Below are 24489 nucleotides of genomic sequence, written 5' to 3'. Positions count from 1 at the left end.
TTCTGACGAAACTCTGTAGAGTAGACTGAAAAGTGCAAAGGCTAGTGGAAAATAGTGGATGTTAGCTAGCTTCCTCTGGTCCATGACAGTTACTGAGACCCACTGACTTTTAACACCTGGATATAATGAAAACCAAATTAAGTGGGCGTGGGAGGGGGAAGCAAAGGGACAAGTATGTAGCAGCACTCTCAGGACCCATGGCCCACAGTGCAGTGTATGGACAGAGAAAGGTGGTAAGAATCCGTTCCAGGGGAATAATTTAAAGAGTGACACAGGCGCCTATACCCCACTGGCCTATAGATGTGGCAAGGGTCGTACATCAAAGGGGCCCTCCAGGAAACTAGCCCAAGGACTATTTGCTGCGGATAAAGCTAACCCCGCCTGCGCCGGAGACAGCGAGAGACAACAGCAGCAGCGCTTCTACCCGCGCACGTGGGGAGGAGCCAGCCACAGGCAGTCCCTGGGAAATCACTTGCGACTAGCGAGCGCCCCGCAGGAGGAACACACGGCTACGGATGGGGGGGAGGGGTGGCCTTATTTTATAGTCCCGTCCGCGCGCCGCCCCGACGACTGTGATTGGCTTATTGAATTGACGCTCCTTTCCCCCCCTCCCCCTGTTACCAAGTAACCTCGCCCATGCAGCCTGCCAGGCGCCTGGTGCTCTGTTCCCCCGCTTTGGTCCCGCCCCCGGCCCGCAAGTACGTCATTGCTGCGCGGCTGGCCCCGCCCCTTTCACTTTCCCTCTGAGACCCGCGCCGCCGGCACCGGCTGTCCCGTGCGCGCGCGTCTCGCCCCGGCCGCCAGAGGGGCCCCGCGTCTCCCGGGGAGATGTCCCGGCCCAGCAGCGTGTCCCCCCGGCCGCCCAGCACCGCCCTGTCCGGCGGGGGCCCGGCCTCTGCCTGCGGCTCGGGCAGCGGCCGGGCCAGGGGGCTGAAGGACATTCGCATCGACGAGGAGGTGAAGATCGCGGTGAACATCGCCCTGGAGCGGTTCCGCTACGGGGACCAGAGAGGTGACCGCGGCCGGGCTGATGGGGAGGCCCCTGGGAGGGAGCCGGGAGGGATTCCCGGTCAGGGCTTGAGGGGGGCGGGGTAGGGCTGGGGATGTGAGTTGACCTGGGCAGGGGAGTGGGGAGTGGGGGCCGGGTGAGAGGTGGCGGGGGAGGTATGTTACAACACACTGCTGCCCCCGTTCACGTGGCTGAAGCGCTCTGAGGACACCCTGGGGCTCTTATTTTGGGAAGCCGGCTGTAGCTATTGACACTGACAGGAGTCGCTATTGAGGTGAATTTAGGGTGATGGGTCTGGTAGCGAGTCACGTTTGCGCTATATGTGTCTCAAGTGCTTTTATGCGTTTTTGACTGGCAGACACTGCCCATTTAATGAAGCTCAGTGCCACCCTGTTACCTTTTGAAGTGCCATGGATGCTTACTGCATCTTTTATCCCCGTCAGTTGTGTGAGCTCTAGCCCAGTTTATGAGCCTCCTATACCCAGTCCTTGAATTGCCTAACTGCCATATTGGCCAAAGCATTCAAGGGTGAATGATGGACATGGTTCCCTGGCACTGGTTTTGCTAAGATCTGACCTGGGCCTGGCAAATGACTAGATGCTTGGAAAAAGCTAAGAATCCCTACTGGAAGTAGTAGCATGGATTTTATATATGTAAGCGGAATATAGTTATATTTCGTTAGTGACATGTACAGATTTGCCTCCCCTTTTGGGAGGTTTAGATTAATTTGTTGTAGTTTAGCAGAATGGAATTTATTTAAATCATTGATTTAAGTCAAGTTACCAAAAAACCTAAGACTGACTGCTTAGAATACACTTAATTGTGGAGTAAGCCCAATTTCTGTTTTTTGAGAATACAAATATAGAATGGGGTTCCTTTAGAAAAGCTGAATTAGGCTGAAGTAAAATAGGAATAAACATATGGCATCACCATTATGGGTTTGTGGCTATGATATTCCAACATAAAGGGCATGTATTATGTAATACAAAATAAGAAAATGACACTCCGTGGTTCTAAACCTAGTTTAGCTAATCCTTATAGCTTGTTTAGTTAACTAAACTTGTTTTCTAGCAACATCCAACACAGTAAACAGCTTGGGAATTTACTTGTCATATCACCCTTCTTCTAAAAGGCATAGGGAGTTTCTTGAAGAATGATGCATTGCAAAGTGAATTATTTACGTTACTAACCAGCTGATTCACTCAGCCATATCCACATCTTCACTTAGTTTTCTCCCAACATGCAGTCTACCGTATGATATTTTAATTCTTGCAGCTAGGCCTTGGATCATCTTCTTGCACTGCTTATACTTTATCCTTTTTCCCACAGGGAATTAATTTCTTCAAAGTATTCCCAAATAGTGTGTCAGTTTTTCTGTGGCAAAAATGTGGGGGAATATGAGAAGCTGTGGGTGTGTTGAATAATGTCTTCCCTTTTTCATTTTGGTCCACTCCCCTGTTCCTATCTACGTTGCTTCCGTCCTTTCCTTCATATTGTCTGTAAGACAATGTCTTAACTAATCTCTACCATACGTGGCCAGGGAACTCCACCAAATAAGCACAGATCTAAATCAGTCCTGTCTAGGTTGTAGCTTTCTTTGAACATGTTACTTTCTAATCTGTTGAGAAACAGAAATCGACAGCACGTAAGTTTCAAGAAGCAAGAGCTAGTAGTTAGGCTGGATACAGTAGAGCCATTAATTCACTTTTATAAGACTGCAAGCATATGTATAGCATGATTGTGATAAGATTTAATTGTAACTGTTAGTTTTAAATTAGAAATTTAGTATTTTAATGATTATTTTTAAAAAATCAGTAAATCTGATTTAAATTTAAAAAAATCAATTTTTATCAACTCTGCAGATTAGAGATCTGTGCATATGATTTCTTGGTGAGATTGCGTATTTCCATGTGAAAACAAGCAAATATTTTCATTTTGTTTGAAATAGGAAAGAAGTAGTATGTTAGTTATGTGATGTTATATCTGCTGATTTGTTTTTGTTTCTAGAAATGGAATTTCCTTCTTCTTTGACTAGTACTGAAAGAGCATTTATTCACCGACTCAGTCAGTCTCTTGGTCTGATTTCGAAAAGTAAAGGGTAAGTTACTGTGAAGTTAGTCATTTTAATTACTGAAAATGATGGTCCAAGAGTCTCTTTAAAAGGCAATTTATACTTCTGATTTTTATTGTACCTGGGTGGAGGACCAGATCATTTATTCTTTTCCAGGGAACAACTTTTGAGGAGTATCTAGTTAGGGAGGAGATACTGAGATTCCTTGCAGGGCTCTTTGAGTGCTATTTCTGTAGTCAAAGAAATTTGTAACCTGTACGGTTTAGGAAGCCTTGCCCCCATTCTCTACCTTATGGATCCATGAAATTTACGAAGTAAGGACTCTGCACACACAGCCAGGAGTCATTCTTTTCTGAACTATATTACCTCCTGACCAAGATTCTGGATGGAATCTGGGAGCTTGATAAGGGACAGTATTATTGAGAGCAGCACCTCTTTTCCTCCTAGAAATTTGTGGGAGTATCTACAGAAGAGCATCTGTACAGAGTAATGGAGGAAGTAGGTACTGCAGGGATGGATTTACTCCCCCAGTTGTTCCACATGCCAACCTTGTAAGTAGAAAAGGAGAGATCTTCATTCAGAGAACCCCTTTGACATAGAGATAAACAGAAGCTGATCAAGGTCCAGAAGTTGTAGGGTCACCCAATAGAAGAAAAACAGATCAAAGTATATATAAGGGATATAAAAATCTGGATTTGCTGATAGTTCTGTTGGAAGTATCCTAAGAAATGTTTTGCTCAAACTCAGTCTTTTTTCTTCCTATGATTCTTGAAATAACTTCTGAAGGTGAACCGTCAAGGTCCAAAAGCCTCATCACGACTGCTTAATCATCACTCTTAACTGCTTTTGCTGAGTTTAAAATGTCTTCCTGAATCCTGACAGTAAAATTGATACTTCAGAACAGGAGATCAACATTTTTATAAAATTCACTTATAGTATCTTTTGGTATTACTTAAAATTCTGTACACAGCAATTCCTTGAACAGGAGTATCTATATAAATAATTGTAGTAGTAGCAATCATGTATTTCATAAATAGATGTGGATGGTAGAATTTATGCCAGTGAGAAAGTGAAGTCACTAGGTTTATTAACTTTTCTTCTTGAAATGTGCCATTTATTTTAATTTTAAACTGCTACTTAGACATTCACTTGACACATGCTTTTTAACCACTTTTTTAGATAAAATTTGAGTAAGTTTTAGCCTTCTGAGGTAAGTATGATGTGCTGTTCAAGTAATGTAAATGATTAGATGGAATTTGATTTATTTTGCAGTAGAAATAATATCAGTTTTAAACATTTTATCATGATCTCTGATTCATGAAAATATGGAGTACTATTAAAGATATTTTTACTCATTAAAATTAAAAAACCCTTTGAAACAGAAATCTAACGATTTTTGTGGGCACTGGGGGTGGGAGGTGGCAGGATATGGAATTTATAAATTGTATTAAGAAGCAAATAGAACAGCAGTTTCTTTGAGAATCAAAATACAACACATAATAACTGAAAAACCCCTTTGGAAATATGCCACTGAGATAATAACAGGTCATAAAACCAGGTTGATGTTTTTGTTAGACATCCTTTTGGATCTCTTAAATTAATAATGTGCTGGGTGTTTTTCTTATTCTGTATTTTTTGTGGTGTTTGATATGTTATTAGACTTACATTTTTTGTAGATTACCTTAATGCAATTTAGGAGTAAATTGTCAGAAGATCTGTAAGTATAGGTAAAATGATTGCTGCTTAGCTAAATGAAAAAATTCCTATCTCTTTCAGCAAAGGAGCAAATAGATATTTAACCATTAAGAAGAAAGATGGATCAGAATTGGCTCGTACTGTAATGGCATGTAGTTTGACACCCAATACAAAGCATGCAATTAGAAGCCTAATTCAGAGATTTCCTGTGACCAATAAAGAACGCACTGAACTTCTACCAAAAACAGAACGAGGAAATGTTTTTGCTGTTGAAGCTGGTATGTGTAGTATAATCTGATAAGAGTTTCTTAATCCATAATGTGAAAAATGTTGTTTTCTATTATTGACAGTTTCCTATTAAAATAAGAAGGAATATTTGTGTTCCATTGAAAATATTCCCATTGTAGACATGGTCTGTAACATACAGAGTTTACAATTCAGACTTCTTAAATCTCTAACTGAGAGAACGAGTTAAAACACACATTTGATAAATTACTTATGCCAGAACACTGACTTTTTAAAAGATTTGTTACTTGAACATGTATTCAGCTATGAGGCCTTAGGTGGTTTTCTGTGTAGGAGGTTTGGTCTAGTGCACAGAAAATTCTTCTTCCTTTGCATTTCAGCTTTTATGAGGATTATGTTCTAAATACTGCATGTCTTTTGATAGTCTTAAGGTCATATTATATTAAGGTTAATAAGACATGAGTTTTATGTGGTTGGAAGTCATGGTTCAATAGCTGGGTGGCAGTCCTTTATGAGGATGGGTGTGTATGCCTTGATACAATAGTACACAAACAGTAAGTGTATTTACCTATTGAACCTGCTTACCCAATTGTTTGTTCCTGTCCAGGTCAACCTGGTGGCCTGTGTCAAGAAGTGGAAATAAAGGGCTCAAGTTTGTACTGAATTTGCATCTTCTGACTTTTTCCTAGTATGAGGGTGTTTCTTAAAAGTTAGATGTGACAGTCATAGTAATCTTATACTAAAACTGATGTTTTGCAGGATGCATGAAAACCTTCATAGAATTAAGTTTATTCAATAGTAATCAATATAAATTGGTTTTAGGCACTCTTGCAGAATAACCTTTTGTGTGAAACATTTTTGTGATCCTTGCATGTTTATGGTTAGAGCCCTACCAGTTTCACAGTTATGAAAAATGCATCATAGAGCATGAAAACTCATCTATCCCTCAGTGAAATCTTGTCTTTTAGTATATAGACTTCCCAGGGGAGACAAGTGTTTCTTGAACAGGGGATCTAACCGAAAAAGGAGTTTGTAAAGGGGGCGGGAGGGCATTATTTTAAGAGGGTTGCTACTATTACCGTGAATTAGCGAATATAACTTGCGGGTTATACACATTTTTGCAACACCCCCCGCCCTCCACCGCGGGGTATACATGTCTGCATCTTATACAAGCTGATTTTTACTCAAATTAAAAGAATACCAGACCAACATGATAAAATCAGCATCTTCAATTTAATAAGAGCGGCAGTGTTGTTGTGAGTACTAAAATACATTAAGGCTGTGTCTAGACTGGCCAGTTTTTCCAGAAAATCAGGTGCTTTTCTGGAAAAACTTGCCAGCTGTCTACACTGGCCACTTGAATTTCCACAAAAGCACTGACTTCCTACTGTAAGAAATCAGTGCTTTTTGCGGAAATCCTATGCTGCTCCCGTTCGGGCAAAAGTCCCTTTTGCGCAAAACTTTTGCTCAAAAGGGCCAGTGTAGACAGCTGAGATTTGTTTTGCGCAAAAAAGCCCCGATCGTAAAAATGGCGATCGGGGCTTTTTTTGCGCAAAAGCGCGTCTAGATTGGCCACGGACGCTTTTCCGCAAAAAGTGCTTTTGCGGAAAAGCGTCCGTGCCAATCTAGACGCTCTTTTCCAAAAATGCTTTTAACGGAAAACTTTTCTGTTAAAAGCATTTCCGGAAAATCATGTCAGTCTAGAAACAGCCTAAAAGTTAAAACATTACTTACTGTGAAGCTACTAAAAAATAAATAAATTTATAATACAATTTTAAAAAATTAAAGTTTAAAAAAAATCCATCTACGCATTGTCATAAAATAAATAGTACATGCTGCGTGCTGAATAAGTTTATTCTGTATCACTTGAGTCAGAACTAGCGTCCTCCTCCTCAGCGTCTGAGTTTTCAAAACCGTCAAAACTTTCATCATACTCGCTGTCTTGAAAAACTTCCATAACCTCGGCTAGTCGTGCTTCGGTGATGGTTGAGGTCTGTGGTGCTGTGTCAGAATCGCTATCGTAGTCACATTCAGAGCTAGACAAGTCGACTTCTGGAAGAATTTTACATTTACGAAATCCATTGAGAACAGTAGCCGGTTTTATTCTTTCCCAAGCTGCCAATACCCATTTGCAAACTTCCACATAAATTGCACGGTGCTGTCAATCTGCCAGAGTGAAGGTGTGCTCCCCATTTGTCATCCAATTGTCCCATTCCTCATGGATGAAGCACTTGAATGGGTAGTTGACCGCCTCATCAAGCGGTAGCAACTTGCAGGTCAGTCCACTTGGAATTACGGCGATATGTGCTCCCACGGTGTTGATATGTTTTTGAACCAAAGTTTCTTTATGGGTGGCCAAGGCATCTAAAAGTAGCAGAGATTTTGGATTAAAAAAACTGTCTTTTAATGCACAAAAGCAGCTGTCTGTCCACGTCTTCATCACATCTGTGTTCATCCAGCCCTTTTTGTTACAGACCCCTGAAACTCCGGCTTGTAGTTTTTCTCGAGGCATCGTCACCCTCTTAAAAATTACCGTGGGTTTTAATTTCTCACCACTTGCCGTGCATGCCAAGACAACCGTAAAACAGGTGCGTTCATGACCTGTGGTTGCTAAACTGACTGTCTTCACTCCAGTTGCTGCAACAGACCGAGTTGCGGGTATATCAAAGAACATGGGCACGTTGTCCATATTACTGATGTTATTTGGTTTCAAGCCCAGCTGGTTAATTTCTTTATGGACAAAATATTTAAAATCACCCATCTTCTTCCATTCATCAGGAAGCCGTTGCCCAACAGATGTCCGTGCTCGAACTGAAAGGTTGTTTCTTTTCATAAATTTGTAAACCCAGTTACCTGAGCTCCCTTTAAAAACATTGATTTTCATCTCCACAGCAATAAGTTGAGCCTTGAGCTTTATGGCTACCGTTGACACCGCACGTTGGCTATCTCTCTATGTAAGAACCCACTTCACCAGATTTTCTTCTAGTTTTGGCAATTTGGCTTTCTTTCCTTGGCGCACTCTTTTCTGAGGATTTAATTTCTCAATCTCTGCTTCTTCTTTTCTCTACTCCCGAACAGACTTTTCGTTGACGGAAAATTTTCTCCCTGCTACTCTATTGCCATTTTCTTTTGCATATGTCAAAACAGATAATTTAATATTGGATGTATATGATTTGCGTTTAGGCATCCTTACAAATATTTTGTTATAAACTGAAGAGGTTTTAAAACAGTGTGGTTCATAGGGCTTACATACCAGTAATAGGGTAGTACTTATTGCTCAGCGGCCTCAGCTGTGGTTCATTAGCAGTTTATTACCTTCATTACCTGCGGGTTATGTACGTTCGCGGGTAATCTAAGACTTTTTTTACTCATGAAAAAAAACCCGCGGGTAATACACGAGTGCATGTTATACATAGATGCGGGTTATATTTGCTAATTTACGGTACTTCTGCATTGTTATCAGATCCAGGTATCAGACATCAGCGGCTGTTAGCCTGAGGCCTAGCTCGGAAGGCAGCATCCTGCCAGCAGCAGCACAGAAATAAGGATGACCATACCATCTTTACATCTGCAGTGCTGCTGGCAGCAGTTCTGCCTTCAGAGCTGAGCTTCCAGCCAGCAGCCACTGCTGTCCATCTGCCCTGCTTTGAATGCAGTGTTGTTGCCGGCAGCAGCTTAGAAGTAGGTATAGCAATATCACAACTTCCCCCAATAACCTTGCAACCCACTTCACAGCTCCTTTTTGTATCCAGATCGCTATAGTTATAACACTCTGAAATTTCATATTTAAATAGCTGAAGACATGAAAGTTATGATTTTAAAATCCTTTGCTCATGAAATTGACCAAAATGGATCATGTTAGTGCAGTATGTGGTGTTATTTTATTAATACAGAGGATTCTAAAATTGTCCGTATTCAGCTTTGCATTGAGCTATAGCATTTTTGGGGACACCTTTAACACTATGCCATTAATTCTGTTTTTTCTCAGAGAACAGAGAAATGAGTAAGACAAGTGGGCGACTTAACAATGGCATCCCTCAGATTCCCGTGAAAAGGGGGGAATCTGAATTTGATTCCTTTAGGCAATCTCTGCCAGTTTTTGAAAAACAGGAAGAAATTGTCAGAATTATTAAAGAAAATAAAGTTGTTCTGATTGTGGGAGAAACTGGATCAGGAAAAACAACTCAGGTATGTCTTTTTGCTTAATGAAATTAAAAGGACAGAATTAGTTGTGTATACTGCTGGACTAAGCATATGTGTTCTCTGTGTGTCAAAATGAATTCCTGAACAATATTTAACTGGGGTCTCTTCTTATTACGCTATCGGCTGTTCATTGGCCTGTTCTCCATTTAAAATAAATGTGGAAATGTTCTCCATTAAAAGAAATCACGTTTTCTATCTACTACAGTTGAAATATTATCTATTTAATATAAACACCTGGTTTATAATATAGAGTTGTGAACTTCCCCTCAATAATACATGACAGAGGAGAGAGCAGACAGCCATGAGTTCCTATACCTTTCACCACTTGTCCTTCTCTTTAGTGGTTTATAGCGATCTGCCTCTATGCGGAGTACCCGTATTAAACACCCAAATACACTAACATAAATAATTAAAAGAGAGTTGCAATGAGTTATTACACACTGAATCTTCCTCTTTATAACATGAGGGTCAATATAAACTGCTTTAATCAATAATGCTGCACAGTTATATATTGTGTTTGCAAAGATAGGAAGGTTGCAATATTATCAAATTAAAAAACACCCTTTTTCTTTTAGATTCCTCAGTTTCTTCTTGATGATTGCTACAAAAATGGAATTCCTTGTCGCATATTTTGCACTCAGCCAAGACGTTTAGCAGCTATTGCTGTGGCTGAAAGGGTTGCTGCAGAAAGAAGAGAAAAAATTGGCCAGACTATTGGCTATCAGATCCGATTAGAAAGCAGGTAAAAAATTATTAATCATTATGTTAAACAAACCCTTTCCTTCATTTTTCTATGCCTGAATCTAACTCTTTGAAGAAAAGTTAGATTTTAAGTTCCTCCTGGCAGCTAATCTTAGGTAATTTAAGTGACATAAGCAACATTCTTATATGTGATGCTGCATAATAAATGATCGATTAAACACAGATATTGTGTAAAGTGTAAAACATCAAGTTCCTTCTGATCAGACACCATGAAGGTGCAAAACACAGAATTTTGTTTGCATAGATTGCACTTTCTGGTGGTAGAATAAACATCTCTGCTGACACAAAAAGTGAGCCTTAGTTTGATCTGGAAATAAACATTTGATGAAATGAAGACCTAAGTTTTTTCTCAAGCACAAAACTCAATCTATTTTAGTGAAAATAAAAACATATTTTATTCATTATTTGTATAGTTCTAAAAGTTTTAGGAGCTCTGCCGAAGACAGGGCGTTGTCCTAAATAATTTAATGTAATATATACTGAATAATATTTAAAAGTGTAGAAAACAGTGGGGAAACAAAAATCAGTTGAGACCTTGCCTTGTGGTTTTTTTATGTTTTGTTCATTTTTATTTTTATTTTAATTACCTAGTACTTTTCAGCAGGAGGTTTATTAGACTGTTATGCGACGTGTGTGTGTGTTTTTTTCAAATGGGGAAAAAGAGTGTTTGGATGTATGGTGAACAGAGAATGGGGTGGTTCCAGGTATATGGTGTCCTACAGAAGGTAGTGAGGAATCAAGTGGGACGAGGACACTATGGGCTTTTTACAGCATGAGTGTAGTGGAGGTGCTAAGGTAAGTGCAGAAAGCAACAAAAGTAGAGGAATAAAGGAGCTAGGTGACCTTGAAGGTGAATACTGAGGCATACATTTGGTGCAGAAAGTCACAGGCAGCTGATGAAGGGTTTTTAAGAAGGGCTGATGATTATGAAAATAGCAAGTACAATGGATGATTGACTTGCATTAGTGTTTTAACAGTCTGAAGAGGGCTTGGGCAAGATTAGTTTCTGGCAGGCCAGAAAAGAGGCGGTTGCGGTACCTGAGAGGAGGGGCAATTAGTTTCTGTAGGGTTTGGTGGCAGGGATAGATAGGAGCACATGTTTTCCTAGGAAATATCTCCTAAAACAATAAGGCTTTGTCTACACTGGCACCCTTTTCCGTAAAAGGGATGCTAATGAGACACTTCGGAATTGCAAATTCAAGTAGAATATAAACAGAATATAAACTTTCAGGTAGGAATAAGGGATCTTCTGGAAAAGGGCTTATTTTCCGCAAGATCCCGTCTAGACTGGCGCTTTTCTCCGGCAAAACCCCGAGCTGGAAAAAAGTGGCAGCCATGTTCATGCAAATGCCGCGGGAGATATTTAAATCCCCCGCGGAATTTGCAATTCCGAAGTGTTTCATTAGCATCCCTTTTACGGAAAAGGGTGCCAGTGTAGACACAGCCTAACTGTTTTCTAGAAGGAGCTTGAATGGGAAAGAGACAGAGAGGATAGTGGAATTTCCAACAATAATGACAAGACAAGGGAGTATTGGAGATGAAAAGTAATTTTTTAAAAGTTCTGTTAGGTAGTATGTGACTAGGGACTACCCAGAATCAGAAGTTAAAGAGGCTGTTTCAGATTTGGAATCTGAACAGAAGTAGATTAGGGATGGAGAGAATATACCTTTCGGCTGGTTTCATGAGCTGTCTTCCTTTTGAGAGGCTGAATGAATTCTCTGCTCTGTTATCCTGTGTGTCTCCCTTTGCTGCTGCGCTTTGTGTATATTGCTAGAGGTGGATGTTAGTCAGGCATTTGTTGGGCCTTGAATTGGTGGGGGGAAAAAGTAGTGCAATCTCCTCACACAGCTAGCTCTGCCTATTGGGGACACCAAAATAACATCTGAGTGCAATTCAGTTTTGCAGATAATAATAATATAATCACATGGGAACTGATGACATGGAGCTGAGATTCTGGAGAATAAGATACAGCCCCCCTTTGGCTATGTCTACACAATCACTTACTGTGGCATAACTTATGTTGTCCAAGCGATGTAAGTTGCACCGACCTAATCACCAGTGTAGGACTGGGTTAGTTAAGCTGACAGGAGAGCTCTCTCCCATCTGCTTAGAGTGGTCGCATTGAGAGCTTATAGCAGTACACCTGCATTACTGCAGCTCCACACTGTACGCTCTCTGGTGCAGTTGTAGCCTAAAAAAGACTGGCTTGCCAGCCAGGCTGGTGTGACGTATCTGATTTCAAGCACTGATAGTTGAAAATATTATTCCGTGAAAAGCTGGAAAGTTCAAGAGCATTTTTTTAACAAACTAGACCATTCTGTAGATTTTTTCCATATAACTAAACAGGTTGACATATTTGTACATTGTCCAGGTTCTAATCTTAGGCTTTTTTACTTTGAATCTGACCCAAGTTAAGGAGTCATTTCTTAGTGAGCAAGTTGCATTCATTTTTAATAAGAATATGAAATAATGCGTATTTTAAATTATGTATAAATTATAATATTTCAGAGAATTAGAACATGTCTGTTTCATAACTATTTAATTAGGGTTTCCCCGAAGACGCTGCTAACATTTTGCACTAATGGTGTACTACTTCGCACGCTAATGGCAGGAGACAGCACACTATCAACTGTGACTCATGTTATTGTGGTAAGAACCCTTAGGTATTCATACAGAGTGACATTACAGAGTCCTTGACAACTTGAAATCAGGCTTTATTTTTTCTCATTAATTGTCTTTATATTATACTAGCCTCAAATATTCATGTCAGCTGAACAGAATATAAACAATGAATACTGTATTTGCTGCATTTGTAGTATGTATACTTATGTTTTTCTGCATTAAAAATGCTGCCTGCCAGTTTGAGCTCAGGTGGTGTTTGAAATTAATAGGAGTACACAGATGTATTGCAGGGAGGATAGAATCCTGAATTGTTTGCAACATCCTTTGGGGCTAAATACAGTAAGTCTTAGGACAGCTTATATAGTAACTGTGGAGTCTGATGAATCTATATCTGAATTCCATGTCTTGTGTTTCTATTTGCAGTCTAAATCAAAGCAACACTTCTATAAGTATTCTGTACTTCAAAATGATGAGCATTCTGGTCTTTATTCTGCAAATCACTTAAGCGTGTGATTTGTCCCATTGCAATTTGTGTGTGGTGATAGTGAGATATTTGTATGCTTACGGTTAAGTATGTATTTAAGAGCTTTTCTTCCTAGAGGCCAGAGAGCTCAGAACTAAGTTCTTAGTCATTTAGGTTACGTCTAGACTGCACTGTAAAATTGAAAAAAGATATGCAATTTGCGCTACACAAATTGCGTATTTTTTAATTTCATTTCGAAAGAGGCTATTTCGAAATTTGGCACAGCTACATGGCGCCAAATTTCGAAATAAAGTGCTCTTTCAAGCCATCCCTTATTTCTCATAGAATGAGATTTACAGGGATGGCGAAAGAATGTCCGTTAATTAAAAAAAAAAATTCAAAATAGTGGACGCGTTCCTTGGACACAGCGTTGCTATTTTGGGATACTTCCGGTATCCCGAAATAGCAATGCAGTGTAGCTGTACCCTTAAGAGCTCAGGATTTGTGATAATTTTAGCATCCTTCTCACTTGCAAGAACAGAGTTAAGTAGAACATTGTGTTAAATGCTTGTGGATCTCTTAAATTCATTATTTTGGGTTGTTGGAATCTGTAAGCAGGAGTTGGTATTAGTAGAAGTAATTGTAGTAGCACTACAGTAGTACTTAAAGGACTTCATTCAGGACCATGGCCCTATTTGTGCGAATTACTGCACAAACATATAGAAAAGTCCCTGAGCTAAGGAGCTTAAACTAATTATTTGTGTCTTGCTTCATATTATAAAAGAGAACAACAGAGGTAACAATCATAAGGACATATGGTTACATAGAGCAAGATATGTTCAGAATTTAGTAGTTCTGATTTATTTGACTTCTTAGAAAAAGTTACACAGTATATATACTTTGTACAGGTCAGCTATCTGTGACTAAATTATCTTTCATTGAAGATTGTGTGACTTTTGTTTGTATGTTCTTAAGGTAAATACTGATAAACTCTGAAAAGTTATTTTACAAAAATAAAATTATGGGGATCCTAGTTTGTCTCAGTGATTTCCAGATCAGATTCCTTTAGGGAGAAGGAGATGTTTTGCAACTGCCAGTCTGAACATGTAATTGAAGATCTGAAAATCTAGCTGTGTTTTGTGAATCATGCGTTATCTTTAATAATGAGATTTAGCAGCTGAATTTCTGGTCTGAAAGCTGTGGAAAAGCCTTTTTTTACAGCTTTTTTTTGCTTAACGCTATTAAAAAGGTATTCCCTTTTTGTCAAATACTTGTGTAACTTATTGGCCAACTGTACAGATTAGGAAAGGTACAGTTTTCCCAAACTTTCATCCTGAATCTGGGATTTGTCCTTTTTCTGCTTATTACAGGATGAAGTACATGAGAGGGATCGATTCAGTGATTTCTTGCTAACAAAGTTAAGAGACATATTGCAAAAACAGACAACTCTGAAATTGATTCTTTCTAGTGCTGCCCTCGATGTGAATCTATTTATCAGATATTTTGGAAGCTGCCCAGTGATACACAGTAAGTCAAATAATTGTGTATGCACAAGTATTAAATCTCACAAATTTTAAAGACAAATTCTAGATAGGAAAATAAAAGTATCACATTAAAACATAATGTAATTGAATAAAGGTTTATTTAATCAAGGATACTTAAGTAAATCAGAGTTGAAATGGTATTCTGATCTGCATTCCTTAAATTGCTGGATTTTGAAACATTTCTATAACCATTCCAGATTAGTGTATTTTACGGAAAATTTTTATATTTTTTTGTGTAGTTTAGTGGTAAAGGAATAAAGCAGGATATAAAAGACAAGAAAACAAGTCCAGCTTTATGCAGAGAAAATTAGAAGCAACTTTGAGTGGGTAATTCCTGCCATGTTGTATTGATAAGGTTTTAATCCAGACTTCCAAGTGTAAAAAATTTAGCTGGTTTTTGAGAGGAAATCCCATAGTTTTATTTTTCTATGTAATTTATGGCCCGGGGAAGGAGGTGTAGGAGGGGGTGCAGGATCTGGGAAGGAGTGGTGACCTAAAGGAGGGGAGTATAGAGGGTTTGGGGAAGGAGAGGGTGGTGATCTGGGGAAGGGAGTTGCAGGGGAAGAACGGCCTGGGGTGCTAGAGGCAAGCTGTGGCCAGGAGGTGCTTACTTAGATGGCTCCCAGCCAGTAGCCCTAAGGCAGGCTCCCTGCCTGCTGCAGCTCCATGCTGCTTCCTGTGGCTTTCATCTCCAGGTGTTTGGGGGAGAGGGAGGCTTTGCATGAAATCTGTCAGTTTCCATTGGCCGGTTTTCCCCGGCACCCAGAGTAAAGTGGCATGTGAAGCAGCCAGCATCTTAAAGCAATGTGGAGTTGCTCTGAAGCAGCTGGCTGCTCTGTGCCTGAGGCTTCCAGCGAGGCAGCCCATGGGTTGGATCTGGCCCTCAGACCGTATCTTGCCCTCAAACTAGGACTATCCCATGAGGCCACTACTTCTTAATACAGGCAGTCCCCGGGTTACATGGATCCGACTTACATCGGATCCCTACTTACAAACTGGGTGAGGCAGCCCCGCACTAGCTGCTTTCCCCCAGCAGACCATGGAGAAGCGAAGCTAGCGTGCCCCCCAGCAGACCAGGGAGACGTGGAGCGGCTTTTCTCAGCAGACACCTCAGCTTGAGAATAAAGGACTGAGGGAAGTGAGAATAAAACTGAGCTCTGGAGAAATGTTTGGCTAGAGTTTCCCCTACAATATGTACCAGTTCCGACTTACATACAAATTCAACTTAAGAACAAACCTACAGTTCCTATCTTGTACGTAACCCGGGGACTGCCTGTATACTATTCTTTGAAAGTTCCCATTCTTGCAAGATCTCATATTTATCATAGTGGGCTTATAAATTGTTACTACACGTTATTAGCAGGGCTCGACAAACTATGTAATCTACAAGCCCGTGGCGAGTAGATTACAACCCGGAAGAGCTGGGTTCGGGCGATCTGCACATGTGCAGATCGCTGGACAGTGCGGCTGGCGGGTGGGGCTCGCCGCGGTTCGGCGAGCCCTGGTTATTAGAGTAAGAAGAGAATGTGTTAGGCCTGATTTATGGAGGGATAAACTCAGTTAGAAGGGGAAACAGTAACCATATTATCCTTCATCAATACAACGCATATAAAGGTATCATTGAACAATAAAAGCAGTCAGAAAAATTGAACTGCTTCCTGAATCAAAAAATGTTTGAGCTAACCCCAGTTTATTTGCATTCATAAGCAGGTGTCAGAGAGGTAGCCGTGTTAGCCGTGCAAAAGCGACAAGGAGTCCTATAGCACATTGTAGGCTAACAGATGTATTGGAGCATAAGTTTTTGTGGGCAAAGACCCTCTTTGTCAGATGCATGTACTGGAAATTTCCAGAGGCAGGTATAAAAATGCAGGGAAGAATCAGGCTAGAGATAATGAGGTAAATTCAGTCAGGGAGGATGAGGCCCACTTCTATCAGCTGATCTGGTGGTGTGAACACCAAGAGAGGAGAAACTGCTTTTGTAATTGGCTAGCCATTCACAGTCTTTGTTTAATCCTGAGCTGATGGTGTCAAATTTGCAGATGAACTGCAGCTCAGCAGTTTCTCTCTGAAGTCTGGTCTTGAAGTTTTTTTGCTGCAGGATGGCTACCTTTAAATCTGCTATTGTGTGTCCAGGGAGATTGAAGCGTTCTCCTACAGGTTTTTGTATATTTCCATTCCTAATATCGGATTTCTGTCGGTTTATTCTTTTGCGTAGGGACTGTCCAGTTTGGCCAGTGTATATAGCAGAGGAGTATTGCTGGCACATGATGGCGAATATTACATTGGTAGATGTGCAGGTGAATGAGCCAGTGATAGTGTGGCTTATCTAGTGAGGTCCTGTGATGGTGTCGCTGGTGTAGATATGTGGGCAGAGTTGGCACCAAGGTTTGTTGCAGGGATTGGTTCCTGAGTTAATTACTGTGGTGTGGTGCATAGTTGCTGGTGAGACTATGCTTCGGGTTGTCTGTGGGCGAGGACTGGCCTGCCTCCCAAGGCCTGTGTCCTAATCAGATATTAGGAATAGCAATATAACGTATTTTCCGGCGTATAAGGTTACTGGGCGTATAAGACGACCCCCTAATTTTTTAGTTAAAAGATAGGTTTTCGTCTTATACCCCAGCACCCCTCCGCCTCCCCGGCTTTGCTCCCGGTGTCCCTGGTCTGCTGGAGACGGTCCCCAGCAGACCAGAGGCACCGGGAGCAAAGCCGCAGCAGCGGCGGGGTCCCGTGCCTCTGAGGCTTTGCTCCCGGTGCCTCTGGTCTGCTGGGGACCGTCTCCAGCAGACCAGGGACACCGGGAGCAAAGCCTCTGAGGACGCCCCGGCAGCGGGAAAGCCCCGGCGCGCCTGGGCTGCCCTGCCCGACCGGAGCCCCTCCGCGGCTTTGCAAAGCCTCGGGGGAAGCCGGCGGCGGGGCAGCCCGAGCCTCTCCGAGGCTTTGCAAAGCCGCGGAGGGGCTCAGGCCCCGCCGCCTGTATACCCGGCGTATAAGACGACCCCCGATTTTTGGGGGATTTTTTTTAGCATCAAAAGTCGTCTTATACGCCGGAAAATACGGTACAAAAACCTGTAGGAGAACACTTCAATCTCCCTGGACACACAATAGCAGATTTAAAGCTTCAGGACCAGACTTCAGAGAGAAACTGCTGAGCTACAGTTCATCTGCAAATTTGACACCATCAGCTCAGGATTAAACAAAGACTGTGAATGGCTAGCCAGTTACAAAAACAGTTTCTCTCTCGGTGTTCACACCTCCAGATCAGCTGATAGAAGTGGGCCTCATCCTCGCTGATTGAATTTACCTTGTTATCTCTAACCTGATTCTTCCCTGCCTCTGAAAATTTCTACTACATGCATCTGATGAAGTGGGTCTTTGCCCACAAAAGCTTATGCTCCAATACATCTGTTGGCCTATAAGGTGCTACAGGACTCCTTGTTGTATTCATAAGCAGGAGGCTCTTCATAAGGGAATCTCAGACTGATAGTGGCTGAAAACATTCTTTGGCTCACAGTGGTCAACTCTGCTTTTCCACACTTGACTTTCAGTTCTAATTTTAGGAAGAGTGGCTTAGAAGTTAAGGGATGAAGTTTTAGAGCTAGTTTTCTTCCTGTCAAAATAGGTTCATTTTAGATTGTTGAGAAACAGGCTTAGAATTTCCAATGTTTTTTTTAAGAGCTCTGGTGAGCTATTACACTTTCATTTAAAAGTTAATTCACTGGGTTGGTTTGTTTGGTTTTTTAAGATGCGTGAGTATCATTGTTTATCAGTCTGACAACGGCAATTAGCATCAAAGTTCATCTGGCTAGCCTGACCATGACTGAGTTAATTTTTGAAGCTTTATGAAAATGAACTATTCTCTATCTATGCACATTTCTTCTTCACACAAACGCCCTGTAAATTTAAAGAGATTAAAAAGACAAAGCACCCAATTGGTATTTTAATTATTTTTGTAAAATGCACATCCGTTGACTCAGTACTCTTACCAAAGTTAAATAAAAATTATTATTGAATATTTAAAATAGCCTTTAGAATTCTGTAGAAATCGTTTTCTTCTCCATACCAAAAGCAGATGCATTTATTTCCATCATGTAAGGATAACTAATGGAGGCAAGGAAAATCTAAAAATTCTAAAGATGAACAATTTATAATTTCAGTACAAGGAAGACCATATGAAGTTAAGGAGATGTTTCTTGAAGACCTCTTACGAAGTACAGGATATTCAAATAAAGAGATGGTAAAATACAAAAAAGAAAAACTGCGAGGTTGGTGTACTTATTTTGTGATGGGGAGAAAGGAGACATTGATAGCAACTGTTTTTAGTAGCAAAACATGACAACATTTTTGTTCAGAAATCTGTTTTGTTTCCATTACAAACTTCAGTGGATCCCATATAATCCCTAAATTATTTACTTTTTTGTTTTACACTTTGTAATAACTTGAAATAATTTCCTGATTTTTTTTTTTAATAAACTTTTTTTTCCCACTTGGTGAATGTTTTTCCGTTTCCCCCCCGCCCCCTTTTTTCTGTTTCTAATGGAGCAGAACCCCAGATAATTCATCATCAGTAATACTAGGAGGTACTGGCAGCTGACGCTAAGCATGGTGCCTCCTTGTAAGGCAGAGGCAGGGAGCAAGAGACTTCCTGTGCTCGCCCCATCCCCAGGCCCTGATTGATTGGTGGGTGGAGAGGAGGAGGGAGCGTGCAAAGTCTCCTGCAGTTGCCAGGGGCATGGGTGCCTAGAGGGACCTGCCAGCAGTTCAGAACAGCAAGCAGTTCTCTCTGAGCTGGGGCAAAGACTTCATGTGCTCCCCACACTTCCAGGCTAATCGAGGTCTGTGGGTGGGAAAGCATGGAAGTGTCCTGGTCCCACCCCTTCTGCCTGAGGTCCCGCCCCTTCCGGGGAGGCCCAGGGCAACTTCAAAAATTTCTGAAGTGGGGCCCTCCTTCCCTCCCCCCCCAATCTAAAATTATTGCTGACACCTGAGCTAGGAGCCATTTAATTCCTTTTGCTTGATCATTTCAAAAGTTTTCAAGAAACTTTTTGTAGTAATTCCTTACTTGGAACTAGGGATATCAATGTGTAGACGACTACACAATTAACCGATAAGCATTATCTAATAGAGAGGCAGCAGCGTTGAGTGTGAGGAGGGCAGGCAGGAGCTGATGCAGAGAGCCAACTTTTAAGCTGGCTTTCCATGTGTGCTGGCTCCACAGACCTCCCTCTCCCTTCCCCCCACCCCACTGGCTCCTACAGAGGCAGATGGCGGGGATGGGGAGAGGAGCCAGTGATGGGGGAAGGAGGCTTAAAAGCCTCTATCAGTTGCAGCAGTGTGAAGGGGGGCAGGGGAGCCTCTGTTCATGGAGAGCCTGGGCTCACCTCAGACAGAGATTGCTCTGCGGCAGCAGCCCCGTCCACGAGGGGTCCAAGCTCGCTGCAGACAGAGGCTTCTCTGGCATCCCACTGAGTCGCTTCTGTCTGCAGCAAGCGCGGGCCTGCCTTGGACAGAGGCTGCTCCACGGCAGCAACCTCTGAGCTCCCTGAGGACAGATCCCTCGCAGACTGGCTCCCGCCTGCCACGTTGCGTTGCTGCCTCTGATACGACTATTCAATTACTTGCTATTTAACATCCCTCCTTGGAACTCCTGTTCCATTACAGTTAATAGTACTTTGTCCTGATCATTTCTGGCTTGAACCTTCTTCAAGGTTGAATCAGGACTCCTGGGGCAGAGCAGCTGGGGTGCTGCCGGGTTGGTCCAGTAGCGCCCAGAGCGGCACTACGGGACCAACCGGCAGCGCCCCAGCTGCTGTACCACAGGCGTCCGGAGCAAAGCCGCGGAGCACGGGGGCAGCGGGACAGCCCAGACGCGCCGCGGCTGTCCTGCTGCCCGCGTGCTCCGCGGCTTTGCTCTGCTTTGCTCCCCGTCTCCCTGGTCTGTTGGTCTCCAGCAGACCAGGGAGACGGGGAGCAAAGCTGCAGAACACGCCGGCAGCGGGACAGCCGCGGCGCGTCTGGGCTGTCTGCTGCCCGCGTGCTCTATGGCTTTGCTCCCCGTCTCCCTGGTCTGGGGAGGCGTGGAGCAAAGCCGCGGAGCACGCGGCCAGCGGACAGCCCAGACGCGCCGCGGCTGTCCCGCTGCCGGTGTCCTCAGAGGCTTTGCTTCCCGTCTCCCTGGTCTGCTGGTCTCCAGCAGACCAGGGAGACGGGCAGCAAGCCCCGTTCGTAACTGCGGATCCGACATAAGTCGGATCCGTGTAACTCGGGGACTGCCTGTACAATATTTGTTTCTATTTATGCGTTTTGGTCAGTATGTATGGTAATGTTCCCAACACAATTTTAAACTTATTAATATATGAAAGTATTAGGTAATAAAACGGTTACTTATTAGTGCTTTATTAAAATTATCGATATTTTAGAAGAGAAACAGCAAACAACTCTTACAGAATGGTATTCCGCTCAAGATGACACTAGCAAACCAGAATCTCAGAGACAGAGAACTGTTCCAAGTGTGGCTGAAGAGTATGACTTGCTTGATGATGGTGGTGACACAGTATTCAGTCAACTGGTATGCTTTTCTTTTAGTCAGAACTGAATGATCAAATATCTGGTATCTATATTGGTAGTCTGAGTTTTTTAATCTGTTGGTTGCAGGAATGAGTGAATATTTTCCAGAAGACCTCAGATTGCTATGAACAGTAAATGAATATTAAAATATTATGGTCTCAAAAGTGACTGTAAAAATCTTTACTCAACAGGCTTTCTTCTTTTTCTTCTAAGTCATACTTGTTTCAGTGACAGAACAATTATACTGGGCAATGACCCATCCCTTTCAGAGTTCAAGCAGAACTGTCAGTACTGGAAAATATCTTCTCTTTGTTGTAAACTAAGCTAAGCTGATATGGAAGTCCTTGAAACAATGGTCCGTAAGAACCATTTACTGATAATCTTTCATGTTCATATTTAGCTAATCTTCTTAAATAATATTACTTATCTAAATGTTTAACAGAATTTATTTGATGAAAAATGCAATAAGTTCAAATTTAAGACCGTCTTGACAAATGTATTAAAGTACCAATTAAAGATATTTTTGATTAAAAATTTGCACCTATCATGCAATTATCATTTTTGCTTAATATATAGTAGACAAGCGGGAATGCTTATCACCAAAGCATTTGATTAGTTAATATCACAGAAATCTTACACTTCTGTATATATAAAAAAATAGAAGACTGATCCAGAGTTACCTGGGTCCTTCAGGGCAGGGGGCTGGCAGTGTGGGGGTGCAGGAGTCAGGACAGGGCCTCAGGATGTGGAGGGATCAGGCCAGGAGGCTGGAAGCATGGGGGTCAGGAGTCAGAGTGGGGGGTTGAGCTCATGGCAGGGGATTGGGGGATGTGCAAGAGTGAGGGGAGGTGAGGAAGGGCTCGGGGGGTAGAGGTGGAGAAGCAGTGGGGACCTCGCACCTCGCCTGCTGACTTTTCCCCCGGCTACAGGGGTTATCCAACCGGCCTTCTGGCTTCTCCTGGGCTTGGGATGGTGGAGTTCACGCCCTGCCTGCTAGCTTGGCCATGCGGTAGGAAAGGGGGACTGTGCACCCTGCCTGCTAGCTTGTCCTAGGGGGCGCTGGACTGGGGCGGAAGGTCCTGGCCCAGGAGGTAGAGGGGTGGAGAGTGCAGGCTCATTCCAGGCAGATTGCATTTTCCTGGCACAGCCAAATCTTGATCTTACTTTAAGATAAAAGAAGAGGAAGCTGTATATCAAATTTGCTGGTCCTAGCTCTTACCATTTAGAAGTTCTTGAATAAACAGACTCAGACAGACAGATGCACATTTCTAAAATATATAGATAGATAAGGGACTGTTCCTTTATAAGCAGTAGTAGGGAGGGAACGAATGTCTTGTTCAGGCAACTGCTGCAAAGTGAAGGCACCTTTGTTTACAACATCTTTGCAGTTCCAAATTAGTTTAATTTAGATGGAATTGTTTGTAGTTTAGTCTTAATGGGTGTGTGTCTCAGTCTTGAGTGATAAAGTGAAATTGAGTTCTGGTCATAATATTCTGTGTGTGATCATCTGAGAAACTTTCAGCTCCGAAACGTGTTTGTGACAGATTTTCCTGTGTGATATTTAGGAAAGAACTGAATTGAACATAAACTACAAGTATATGTTTACATGTAAGATTATATATTTGCATGTTTAGAGGTAGTGATGTTTACAGTTTTGTGTTTAGTAAGTGTAGAAAATGGGTTAATAGTGAAATTGTTGATATGGAGGTTTTTTAGAATAACAAAAATGCTTTTAAATGAAAAGCTTTTATTTCAGTTGTTACTTAAAATATTTTCTTCCATTCTTTTACAGATTAGTGAAAATGATTTAACTCTATTAGATCTTACCCTATTTTACACAAAGCGCCCACATTTACTATTCTTTTCTCTTTAATAATAATTTTATTTGAGGAAATGTGACTTTTGTATGCCACAATTCCAATTTCTGTGATAATGTAGTGGATTCTTCTAGTACCATATTATTAAAATAGTGAGAGGTGGGTGAGTTGGAGGGTGTGTGTGTGTGTGTGTGTGTGTGTGGAATGTAAAACATTAGATTAGTAGATTTAGAGAAGATTCAAATACATTTTGTTTTTCAAGTCCGTTATCTTTTTTCAGACTGAAAAAGATGTGAATTGCCTGGAACCATGGCTAATAAAAGAAATGGATTCTTGTCTCTCTGATATATGGTTGCATAAAGATGTCGATGCCTTTGCTCAGGTGTTTCACCTTATCTTAACTGAAAATGTCAGTGGTAGGTTTCTCTTACCTTAGTGAACTTATCTTTCTTACTGGGATGCAGAGTTTCTTACATAGGCTTTACAAAATAATGAAACAAGTTAAAAGTATTGTGAATTCTGCATCGACCGGTTTTTCAATTTTGTTTATTTTTACATTAAAATACCTCTTTGAGAATTGATTTAAGATCTGTACAATTAATATTTTTATCCTTATTGGTTATTATTATAGTCTTCTTGAAGTATACACATTTTTTAATAGAATTGGTTTGTGTAGTACGTTGTTAATCCTCATAAACTTAATGATGGAAAAATAAATATTTTTTCTCCTTTATCCAAAAAACTAATCTCTCCCTCAGTGGGTGGAATTTAGCAAGACTGGTAAACATAATGTTTGGAGGAGTCAGTAGCATTGCTTAAAGAATTTCCATTTTGCCCAGAACACTAATGTTCTAATTTTTCCTTATTAGTTGATTACAGACACAGTGATACCAGTGCAACTACACTAATGGTTGCTTCAGGGAGAGGTTTCTTAAGTCAGGTAGAACAGCTGATTGGAATGGGAGCGAATGTCCACAGCAAATCATCTAATGGCTGGTAAAAAATCACTTGCATTTTTTCAACATATAATTTGTTTACATTTTCTAAGTAGGCAAGCTTTTTGTTTACAACCAGAAATAATTGTGTATTTTGGTATTATCTTAATCTTGACAAACTGTAGTTTTTTTTTATTCTGCCCTGTTTTCTTTACTCTATCTGCCTAGTGTCATTTCTTAATTTCAAAACTTTTTCAAAATATTTACTTGTAGAATCTTTGCTTTGGAATGGTTTTTAAGTGCACTGGCATATGGCTTCTGTTTCTAAGAGTTAAAGCAGAACCCATTGAAGTAAACATAGTTATTTCCATTTATTTCAATAGGCAGTGGACCAGGACCAAAATGCTTTCCATTTGTATTAAAGGGGAGTTTTGTATTCATGACTGAAAAGAGATTACACACTATTCTGACCTTCTTTCTCTTCAGGAATGATTTGTGGTACAGCCTTTTTAACCACAAGATCACTTTTTCAATTTAAGTGCAATGTAAGACCAAACC

The 24489-nt window shown here is 41.3% G+C and overlaps 1 protein-coding gene across 3 annotated transcripts in view; it reads left to right on the top strand.

The window, feature by feature from the left end:
- The first annotated feature begins 701 nt into the window (after positions 1 to 701).
- The window catches only part of YTHDC2 (YTH N6-methyladenosine RNA binding protein C2), a 56214-nt gene continuing 32426 nt past the window's right edge, over positions 702 to 24489 (top strand). For all 3 annotated transcript variants that reach the window (XM_075931998.2, XM_075931997.2, XM_075931996.2), the window contains exons 1-11: positions 702 to 1012; positions 3017 to 3107; positions 4857 to 5053; positions 9010 to 9209; positions 9800 to 9966; positions 12533 to 12635; positions 14442 to 14598; positions 18770 to 18877; positions 21032 to 21180; positions 23277 to 23412; positions 23866 to 23992. In XM_075931998.2, the coding sequence (XP_075788113.1) occupies positions 829 to 1012; positions 3017 to 3107; positions 4857 to 5053; positions 9010 to 9209; positions 9800 to 9966; positions 12533 to 12635; positions 14442 to 14598; positions 18770 to 18877; positions 21032 to 21180; positions 23277 to 23412; positions 23866 to 23992 (1619 nt within the window). In that variant the 5' untranslated portion in view covers positions 702 to 828. The remainder of the gene's footprint in view (positions 1013 to 3016; positions 3108 to 4856; positions 5054 to 9009; positions 9210 to 9799; positions 9967 to 12532; positions 12636 to 14441; positions 14599 to 18769; positions 18878 to 21031; positions 21181 to 23276; positions 23413 to 23865; positions 23993 to 24489) is intronic.

The sequence above is a fragment of the Pelodiscus sinensis genome, chromosome 6, assembly GCF_052426305.1.
Source record: "Pelodiscus sinensis isolate ZL-2025 chromosome 6, ASM5242630v1, whole genome shotgun sequence".
Lineage (NCBI taxonomy): Eukaryota > Metazoa > Chordata > Testudines > Trionychidae > Pelodiscus > Pelodiscus sinensis.
Note: the sequence above shows the minus strand (reverse complement) of the source record. Positions and strands in the feature narration are given on the sequence as shown.